Raw genomic sequence first — 9,971 nt, forward strand, 5'->3', positions numbered from 1 at the left:
CCCAACCATCCCATATAAGAGCAACGAGTGTACCCCTAGACACCCTCAGAGACAGCGATGACGATCTATATAGTACTTTGCACTTTAAGAAAGCTCACCAAGGTAACGTGGTTCCTTTGAACAATGGCACAATGGCCAAGGTTTGCACCAGATAACAATCAATGGCAAGTCTTTCGACACGATCACTTCTCTGTAGACCTCGAGAGTCGATGATGCGTAATGGCTGTGTACTCCATCAATGGCACTACGCTTCTTACGTTCGGTATCCTACGCAATGCTCATCTAGCTTTGGTCAATAAGCGCAGTCAGGATCTAACAACATGGAGAAAGCTTCGATATGGCATGTGGGCTGTAATTGGCTCCTTGCAACACGGTGGTAGTTAGCGAAGGGTTCCTATCATGAACAACCGCTTGTTATGTGCAGCCAATAGCAGTATGGTTGGCCATGGAGGAGGACGCAACAACTGTGGCAGATTTGACTGCACGCGAACGACAGATGCATTATAAACGGCTTCCTCAGGAAGAAGCAAAAGGCTAGACGGAAGGATCAGGCCAGCGTACTGGACTTGGGTATGCTGTCGATCATCAGATATCAGCCCCTCAGGATAGACATCAGCTCCTTCTTCGGTAATTCAACCCGCTGTGACTTAAATACACGCCATGAACCTCTTCACTCCCAACGGTCCATTTCAGGAATGGGGGGAGTGAAGCGTTGAGCGCAAGTGCACTGCCTACCAGCCATCCGTTTTGGTGTCGTCTATCAGCATACCCACACTATCATATTACATACTGGTTTCCCTCAGTATTCTGTTCGTTTTAATGACACGTCACTACCAGCTTCAAACAGTCTCAGTATGGCAGGGACGGCTTTAAAGCTATGGCAAGCCCGCGCCTCGACTTCAATCGTGCTGCCCTCCGGCTGCGACTCCATCGACGAACTGCTGCATGGTGGTTTCCGCTCCGGTATCTTGACTGAAATCTGCGGCGAAGCTTCCGCGGGCAAGACGCAGCTGTGTCTGCAGTTGCTGCTACAGTGCTGTCTGCCACGATCGCTCGGTGGGCTACAGGGCACAGCCTGCTATATCTGCACAGAGGGCGTGGGCTCCGTCAAGCGTCTGCACGATCTCGCTCAGGTGTATGCAAAGCGATACAGTGGGGTCATGGGCGTTGGTGCCAAGCGGAAGCGAGGCGAACAGAGTTCCAACTTGACTAGCAGTGACTTTCTGGACGGCATCTTCGTCGAGCAGCTCTACACCGTCGACGACCTCATGGATCTTGTGGTCTGCATTACAATAGCAGTACTCATATCAAGAGTTTTTTATGCTGACGCCGTTGTGGTTCGTTGCTGCAGCAAGCGCGACTTCCGGCGCTGCTGGCCGAGCAGAACACCAAGCTGGTGGTGTTGGACTCGGTTGCAGCTGTCTTTCGTCTAGAATCAACGTCTACTGTCAAGGTAGTAATCGTCTGATAAGTTCCAACTTATTCCAATGTTGCTAAGCGGTGTTGCAGGAAGCTGCGGAGCGCTCGCGCACCATGTTCCACATGGCCAACTGCATGCGCATCCTGAGCGACCAATACGGCGTCGTGTTCGTGGTGACCAACCAAGTTACGGGCGACTTTGACCCTCGCTCAAACGGGAACGGGCTGCGGCCAGCGCTGGGGCTATCGTGGTCGCACTGCATCAACCAACGGTACGTTCCTCCTTTTTCCGAGACCGTTGGCACGTCGGACTGATGCAACTGCAATTTGTTCATCGGCTTTCCATCAGCCTCATGATCATGCGGCATAAGGACTCCACGCGTCGTCGACTGGACGTATCCTACTCGCCGTACCTGCCAGCTGAGACCTGTGCGTTCCAAGTCACGAATGAAGGTGTGCGACCGTCGGACGGAGACTGAGTCGGACGTTGAAGCGTCTTATCAACCAATGAAACCCGTCCAAACGGAATTTTATTATTGGCAGAAAAGATCACTTGAAGGGGCACGATTGACAAGATCGCGGGCAGCCTTCAAGTTAGTTATCAGGCGCGTTTCTGCGCATTTCACTTGGTCTCAGTATGTCGCTCCCATCTGCTTCAACTTTCGACCGACTGTCCGTTATTTTTCGAGCGAAACCCCTCGGCTTCCGAATTGCCATCGATGGCGACTTTGACCGGCACAAAAGATTTATCCTCAGGACCGCCATTTCACTCTCGCCAAGCTGCAGAGTAGCCCCCAGCCTAAAGCTTATTACCTGCAATGGTCGCCACCAAGCACACTCGTCACGGTTCTTCAATCCCCAGTAGCAACAACGCATTGGACGGCTGCGAAATCCGCAGTGGGATGTCCGTACAGGTCCGTCAGAAATTTTACCACACACGAAATATCAAATGATAGCTAACAGTTAATTGTTATCGACAGGACTTGAAACATTTAACAGCGCAGCGACAGCGGCTCGAATTCTGGGCACGCAACTCGCCGCGACAAATGGCGACGGAGTTTTCATATGCGTCATCGCCGTCCTCCACAAGCTCGTCGCTTTCAGCCTCACCGCCGCCTAAATTCAGTGACTGCGCGTGTTATTCCACCACATACGGCTACGTGCCTCCGCTGAGTCGACGTGGCTTCGCATCCGACAAGATGTTCGTAACATGCGGAGGACAAGTGGTTTCCTTCATGGAAGGTGTCGTGAACGCTCCGCAAGGAGAGTTCCAATTGGACAATTAGCTCTCGATGAGAGAAACACAGGAGCAGAACACACAGAGATAGTCTGTATAGTATAGATGTGCAGGTGTTTTAGTTTAAGAAAAAAAAGTTTGGAACGAGCAAATGAAATTATGCTGAAAGTCTGAAAAATTCTGTGTTCTTAACGAGTATATGGGTGAATGGACACCGAAGGATGCGTTTGCCACTGATGTTGCTTCTCGGGGATTGTCGGTGGGAAATGCTCCACTCGACCGCCATTCACGATGTTGAAGGAGCGTCCTGCAGTGCTTTGATTGCGTAAGTTTTGGGCTCTGGCAACATGCAAGCAGTTAAAAAAAAACAGTTTTTAAGTAAAGAAAAAGGAAACTAACCTTTGCTGGTTCCAGTCGAGTGGTGTTTCGTTGAATAGCCTGTCGTGGTGCTGTAACCGAGGATTTGCATTGCAGTTTTTGCTCTGATACTCGCGACCGGAAGCTCCTGTTGCGTTGTGACTGCAACGAAAACTACATGTTAATTAACATCAATATTCAAGTTATCGAGCGCTGTTTTACCTCAATAAATCGGGCTTGTAGGCTTCTCCACGAATTTTTGTTGCATCAGGAGCATTTTGTTGTGTGCCTATCACATCACAAGTCGAATGTCGCTCCTTGCTGCAAAATACACATCAGTTATTCAATTCGAAACATCCCACCAGATTTTTATCTGAACTGTTAAACGTACATGATCTGGTGGAGTCTGCGATCGTTCGTGTCTGCGCGATGAAGAGCACGCTTGGCATGAAGATGATCCGTCTCGAAGTGCAGTCTCTCTCGTCGTTGTTGTGGAGTCATAATACCTTCTTTCAGTATAACTGATCCAGGGACAGCACGATGTTCGATCTCCGCAGCGTGAGCAAACGTTTCTTTCTTGGTCATCAACGGGGCTGTTAACTGATCTTGGAGTTGTTGATCCTTCGGTCTGCATCATAACAAGAGCGTATGGTGAGAGATACCATAAAAGAGTATTGATATTGCTGCCTTACAGGACGGTGACGTCGTTGATCTGCAAGCCGCTGGGCACCAACGCGACAGGTTTTCCTTTGCCGATAGCGCATGAACGAAGATCTTTCGCAAGAATGACATGTGCTGATGGTGCTAACTTCTCGAATGCGCGAACGTCGCATTGCTCTCCATTCCAGGAAGTGACTTGCGTTTGGCGCTTTACAATCGCCATTGGGACGTTCCGAGTGGCATTCGCAACACTTGGTGAGTCGATGAACTTGCGGAGCCTATCTGGATTCATGGCCTTGCGGGGCTTCGATTCGATAGCATGCGCGGTCATCGTTACTGCGACGAAAAGAAAAGCACCACGACGGGTCACGACAAAAATAAAAACTGTTTAAAAATATTATGGTCATCATAAAACAGGATCGCATCCTAAAAATAACGTGCAAACTTGCGTAGAATTATCGGCATGGTATAGATCACTTTGTTCGACTTTAGCGCCACACAGTTTTGCATTGCTTCCGCCAATATCGCGGCAAACTACCGGAGTTGTGGGTTCTCTGTTTAAGTCGCATTCGATTCCAAGATTACCAACGGCAACGGCATGAAATGACTACATTATGTGGAATGAATTTTCCTGACGGCTCAATCTAAGTCTCCAGGTAAATTCTACGTGTCTGTGAAATACGAAACGAAGTGAGATATCGACGCGGTTGAGCTTCCAAGAAACGATGAGTTCACGGAAAAAGCGATCCGTCACGGTGATCTTGGATAACACTGCGCAGCGGTCTTGCTGTGCGTCATCAACTTGCAAGAATTTGATGAACTCGATGCAACATGCACTACCGACCTCGTTGTCCCAGTTATATTTCCTTCATTCGCCCTGAAAAGTAGTGTGACAAAATTGGATAATATATGCCAATCAGCTCAAATCTACCGAATAATACACGTCTGGTCTACCTGTTAATCTGGTCTACCTGTTAATAAATTCTTCATAACGAGACGGTGTCAGTACACCAATGATCGTACAAGTGTGTACTGTATATAGGTGTTGTTGCACTTCTGTTGTATAAAGGTGTTGTTGCACTTCTGATCGAATGCTTAACTTACTTAAGTAGATCGATATACTGATCAATTTCTTTTCATTTCTTTCAATTACTCATAATCGTGAAAGTCCGTCGATAAAGAGCAACGCCAATTCCCACGTGCAGTAGCGTTGATCTCTACGGCGTCGTTGCTGCATCTACAGCGATCCTGACGTGGCGTCACCGTGCGTGTAGGACGGACTCGTGACCTTGCCACCTTCAGCAATGAGGTATTCCGGACGCTGCGGCTTGCCGTCGAAGAAACGTTCAAGGATCTCCTTGGTGCCAGCAGCGTAGCGAGCCTGCGCGTCCAGTGTCGTGCCAGAGTAGTGCGGCGTCATAGCGTGACGCGGCATCGAGCGCCACGGGTGGTCAGCTGGAGCAGGCTGCGGGAACCACACGTCACCGGCGTAACCCTGAATGTGGCCGCTCTCCACAGCCTTAACCAGTGCGTCCTTGTCCACAATCTTGCCTCGAGCGGTGTTGACAATGTACGCACCCTTCTTCATCTTACTCAATAGCTCAGCGTCGAAGAGATTCTCAGTCTCCGGGTGTAGTGGGCAGTTAATAGACACCACATCGCACTCCTTGACCATACTCTCCACCGTCGGATGGTACTTGACGTTAAGTTCCTTCTCTACATCAGCAGGTAAGCGCACCTTATCAGTGTAGTGCAACTTAACGTCGAACGGGTGAAGACGACGAAGTACACGCAGACCGATGCGGCCAGCAGCGACGACACCCACGTGCTTGTTCTCGAGGTCGTAAGCGTCGTTGGCAATGGCTGCGATGTCCCATTTCCCGTCGATCACCTGCTTGTAGGCAGGCATGTAATTGCGTACAAGCGAGAGGATCATCATGACGACGTGCTCGGCTACACTCACGACGTTGGAGCCCGTGACTTCGGCCACTGTGATGTTACGGTCACATGCCGCTGCCAGGTCTACGTGGTCCGAGCCGATACCGGCGGTGATCGCTAGCTTGAGCTTAGGCGCTTTTGCAATGCGTTCGCGAGTGATGTAGGCCGGCCAAAAGGGCTGCGAGATGACCACGTCGGCGTCGTGTAGGTGCTTAGCAAACTCAGACTTGTCTCCGTCCTTGTCGGACGTGACGATGAACTCGTGGCCGCGGTCCTCGAGGAACTTACGCAGACCCAGCTCGTTCTCGACGCAGCCCAAGATGTTTGGGTTCTTCTTGCCACTCTCGCCGCCCTCGTACAGTGCACACACGACTTTCATGTGCTTGGGGGCGCTGGCGGTGAAGCTGCGCGTGGTCATGGCGGAGGCCAGACGCGTGGTGATCTTGGTGGAGGCGAACATGGTGAGGAAGACGTGGGGACTATAATGCGAATTGCAGAATGACTCGACTGGCGAGGCGGGTTAAATGCTTTGGCGTAAAGGAGAATCGAGTGACGAAGGTCCTAGTGCTCGGGAGACATCATCGCACACTGTAGACAAGGCTGCGGCAGTTGACACCGGCACGAAAGGCACGAGTTGGGGACCACTTTGAGAGTGTCCATGTTGAAGCGGGCGTCAAGCTTGCCGGTGATTTGCAAGGTCATTGGTGGTCTCCACCAATCAGAACACAGTGCGCATAAGCGATTACCATGTCGACCGACATCTACCGACATCTACCTACAGTTTTTGGCGAGACTCGAGACCCGAGCTAAAAGCCGGTGAGCGCGTGTGCGACGGCAGTTGTTGATAGTGTCATGGCCATCTCTCAGCCACTAGTGACAGCCACCACTTTCGCTCTGGTGATACTATTGCAGCGAGCTGTTGCATCGTTTGGAGGCATGAGTTTGCTTGGATATCTGAGGCCTCGTAGAAGTGTTGAAGGTGTAGCTAGAAGGCTTGATAAAACCACTTGCCAGTAAGCTGGTGCGACAGAACATCACTCGGCAATTGCTAGACTCTGCAGCAGAGTCTGCTTGCTGCTCAACACTTCGACGATAGACTCCATCATGGAGGGCTGCAAGCTGGTCGTCTGTGATTGGAGGAGCAGATTGAAGCTATCAACCCATCACTCCCTTAGAGCATAAACCGATTACAGCTCTACCGCCACACTACCGCCACTTACCGACAGTCGGTACACACCAAGCAGCAAGCTCGCGTAGCAAAGGCAAGTTGAGCACGAAAGTCGCAAGTGTCGCTCGAAGAGGCCCAACTTACGACACTACATAGCTATTTGTGATGGATGTTGCCGGGCGAGAAAGTGGCAAATCGTCCTCATCTGGCTCCGAGTCGGTGTCGCCTACACCTGACTCGGTCACTCACGCCGCGACGCGCTGGCTGGAGGCCATGAACGAGTTGAACGCGTCGGACGATGAAGTCCATGCTGCGGTGACTGCGCCTCGAGTGAAGAAGGAGCTGCATCTTGTCACCAGTAGAATGGATTCTGATAGAGGTGCTGGGCGCAAGCACGGATTCCAAGAGAATTACGACAATGCGAATGCAGCGCCGAAGAAGCGGGTCAAGCGCAAACACCGCAAGTCCACGATCGATATCCGCAAGGTGAGCGAGAATATGCGTAGAAACTGGTGTTTTATGTTAAAATCACGACATTTCGTGTTGTGTTGAGCAGGAAGAAATCGCAAAGCTATTGAAGGAGTTGGCGCATCTGCATACTCGTATGGAGCAGTTGAACGCTCGTGCGATAAAACCTTGCACTGCGGACGAGACCATGAGTGAAGCTGCGACCGCTAACAGAGTACTCCGACGTGTCATCCAGAAACAGCAGCGCGAAGTGACCCAACTCCATGCGCTAATGTCGGAATACTCATTATTTGTAAGTACAAGTTCCTCGATCAAAGTGCTGAATTGAATCTTAATCACTTTTACGTATGCAGAGTACTGGAGTGGGCAGTCCAATTCACCAAGAAATTCACCTACTAAAAGATAGTGAATCCCGTCTCGCTACCCTTGCGACCACCAAGGCACATGCTTTGGAAATGGGTGCTCGCTTCCTCAAAGAACGATGTCCGCGAATAAACCCGTATAAATCTATGAGAGAAGATCATGGGTATGAAGCCCCGAACGGAGATTTCTATGCCACCTACTTCTCCACTTACCAGTTCGAGAGCAGCGTCAAAAAGGTGTTCGACATTCTTCTCGGATACTTCAGCAGTATCGAGATTTGCGTATCGGAGAAGCTCGGCAACGTTACAATTCGCGAGGATGACGACAATTTAGCACCGGAAATTTCGCAGAATCGACTAGTTTCTACGACTATCGGTGGCTTGAGAATGGAATCGAACACGGTTTATTTTTCACACTACGAAGAAGAAGGAAGCGAACCAGGCCATGAGCACGGATACGGACTCTTTGTCGCCGATTTCATTGACGAAGACGAAAGGAGCCCCTATCATCCGCACGAACGCATCCGTCGAGACTTCAGCGCTGTACTGGAACTCACGTCCTACCCGATTCAGTTACACACCAGTACGAAGAACACCTCGAGCTGCAATGGTGATGAAGGGAGAATCGTCGTGGTTACACGATGGGTACACAGCAGAGTGCATCACCCGCAGTATGAGATCCCTCTCTCGGGTTGGCACGAGATGCGAGAGAACACCGAGCGTTGGGTCCAGACGCTGCACCAGACAATGCTGGAAAGAAACTCTACCATGATTTAAACAATAGAACTGGGTGTAAAGAGAGTTATAACTGAAGAAAAAAAAATGTCAACCAAAGAAACCACGCTACCTTGGTGAGCTTTCTTAATGTGCAAAGTACATGTTGTATTGTGCCTTTCCAAAGTTTGGCCAATCTGACCTTTAAAGGCAGGTCCTAAGCAAGGGTGGGTAGGGCTAAAGGTGGGATTTGAGGACGAACTGGAGTTGAATTGCTAAGTCAGGCCACTAAATAAAATGATATTTGACCAATCACACTGTTTGATTTTGTCGACTATGAGCCAATAATACTTGATTGTGGAGGTCCTACGTAAGGGCTCCGATTTGGTCTAAAGGGTACCTTTTAACAAATTAAGGGTGAATGGCCAGTATTTGCCGGCCATTTACCCTTACGTAAGGTATCCACAACAGATTGATTTTAAATCAAATATGGGCTACTCATCAGACATACGCTGGCGAGGCATTGTCTTACAGTATGTCTGCAATATTGAGATCAGCGTAGTTGCCGGTGTACTGGGCGTCTCGGCCAGAAGCCTTCGGGGATGGTACCATCTCTTCAAGACAACAGGAAATGTCGACGACACCCCAAAGAATGAGCGGTCATCTAAATTGCCGATTGAAGTGCAACAATTTACTCGCGAGTATGTAAAGCAACACCCCTTTTCTTTGATTGGCATCGTCTTTTTTTCGTCACAGGGTTAGGCTAAAGTTTAGTCGGAAGCACCCGATCAGATAGGAGGTCTTCCGTAACTTACGGCGTAAGGGCCACACTCCTACGTAGGACTAGAGTTGTTACGATTTTTTCTACCGTTATTAACTTTAAGTACGTTAAATTCCCTACTTTGGTTAAATACCGTTAAATACTTCATGCGTGGTTGCTGTTTTTGTAATTTCACATTTTCTAGCTCAGACGGTATTTCCGCAGCAACCGCCGAGGCTGATCGCTTCAACCTGATCGCAAGACCTCCTTGAAGCAAGCAGTTTTAAGCGCTCCGCTTAATGGAGCGGTCCACCGGAGTTTCCTGAGGTTTGATGCTCGCCGATTCAAACGGAACGATCTCACGCGTGTATAGATACACCTGCAGGTTCTCGTCTGCATTTTGTCGCCTTCGGTGGACACAGCCATAATGGGAGTGCCAACTTGCTTGACCAACTCTAACACCTTCAGACACCACTCCAAGGACGCGTAGTTTTCCGTCATAATACGAAGAACTACTAACAGACGCGTTCGTGATGCCTCGAGCGATCTCCTCGCGCCACACGGCACCGCCTCAGATGCCGCTGGGGTCCATGAGATCCTGCCACGTTGTCACGTTGGCCTCTTCCAGACTCTGTCGCAGCTTCCTGGCAAACTCCAGGTGTGAATGACGTCGCTTTGGCCGACGGCTCTCTTGACCTCAAACAGCAGTCTGGTGAACGCCGAGTGGCCGCAAACTTTCGCTGTTCGTCCGCATGAGGTCCCGCCACAGACCTGCGCAGTCACCGAAGAGGCTTCGTTATGGCACATGTAGAGCAGTGTCCCGTACTGAAGAAGGTCCTATTACTTTGTTTCACTATGAGAGTATATCCGGGATTTCACATAAATTTC

General features: G+C 50.0%; 5 protein-coding genes across 6 annotated transcripts; 3 read left to right on the forward strand and 2 right to left on the reverse strand.

Moving 5' to 3' along the window:
- Positions 1–854: 854 nt before the first annotated feature.
- On the forward strand, positions 855–1,898 carry PPTG_10684 (hypothetical protein; the record flags this gene model as incomplete). The annotated part of the gene is made up of 4 exons (XM_008906087.1): positions 855–1,280; positions 1,352–1,453; positions 1,510–1,691; positions 1,769–1,898. The coding sequence occupies 4 exons, from the start codon at positions 855–857 to the stop codon at positions 1,896–1,898; spliced, it is 840 nt and encodes a 279-aa protein (XP_008904335.1).
- Positions 1,899–2,237: 339 nt separating this feature from the next.
- On the forward strand, positions 2,238–2,705 carry PPTG_10685 (hypothetical protein; the record flags this gene model as incomplete). Its single annotated transcript, XM_008906088.1, has 2 exons — positions 2,238–2,333; positions 2,400–2,705. 2 exons carry the CDS (start codon positions 2,238–2,240, stop codon positions 2,703–2,705), a joined length of 402 nt encoding a protein of 133 aa, XP_008904336.1.
- Positions 2,706–2,795: 90 nt separating this feature from the next.
- On the reverse strand, positions 2,796–4,039 carry PPTG_10686 (hypothetical protein). The gene is made up of 5 exons (XM_008906089.1): positions 3,706–4,039; positions 3,405–3,641; positions 3,236–3,334; positions 3,056–3,175; positions 2,796–2,995 (listed from the first exon to the last, which is right to left on the reverse strand). The coding sequence occupies exons 1-5, from the start codon at positions 4,002–4,004 to the stop codon at positions 2,845–2,847; spliced, it is 906 nt and encodes a 301-aa protein (XP_008904337.1). The 5' UTR covers positions 4,005–4,039; the 3' UTR covers positions 2,796–2,844.
- A 687-nt stretch (positions 4,040–4,726) lies between these two features.
- PPTG_10687 (hypothetical protein) lies at positions 4,727–6,296 on the reverse strand. The gene has a single exon (XM_008906090.1). The coding sequence runs from the start codon at positions 6,069–6,071 to the stop codon at positions 4,911–4,913; it is 1,161 nt and encodes a 386-aa protein (XP_008904338.1). The 5' UTR covers positions 6,072–6,296; the 3' UTR covers positions 4,727–4,910.
- A 507-nt stretch (positions 6,297–6,803) lies between these two features.
- PPTG_10688 lies at positions 6,804–8,451 on the forward strand. Of its 2 annotated transcripts, XM_008906091.1 has the most exons (3): positions 6,804–7,265; positions 7,336–7,539; positions 7,601–8,451. In XM_008906091.1, the coding sequence occupies exons 1-3, from the start codon at positions 6,945–6,947 to the stop codon at positions 8,384–8,386; spliced, it is 1,311 nt and encodes a 436-aa protein (XP_008904339.1). In that variant the 5' UTR covers positions 6,804–6,944; the 3' UTR covers positions 8,387–8,451. The 2 variants fall into 2 exon arrangements, with proteins under 2 accessions (XP_008904339.1, XP_008904340.1); XM_008906092.1 differs by having other exon boundaries at positions 6,804–7,539.
- Positions 8,452–9,971: the final 1,520 nt, after the last annotated feature.

Source organism: Phytophthora parasitica (genome assembly GCF_000247585.1).
Source record: "Phytophthora parasitica INRA-310 unplaced genomic scaffold supercont2.22, whole genome shotgun sequence".
NCBI classification, from domain to species: domain Eukaryota; phylum Oomycota; class Peronosporomycetes; order Peronosporales; family Peronosporaceae; genus Phytophthora; species Phytophthora nicotianae.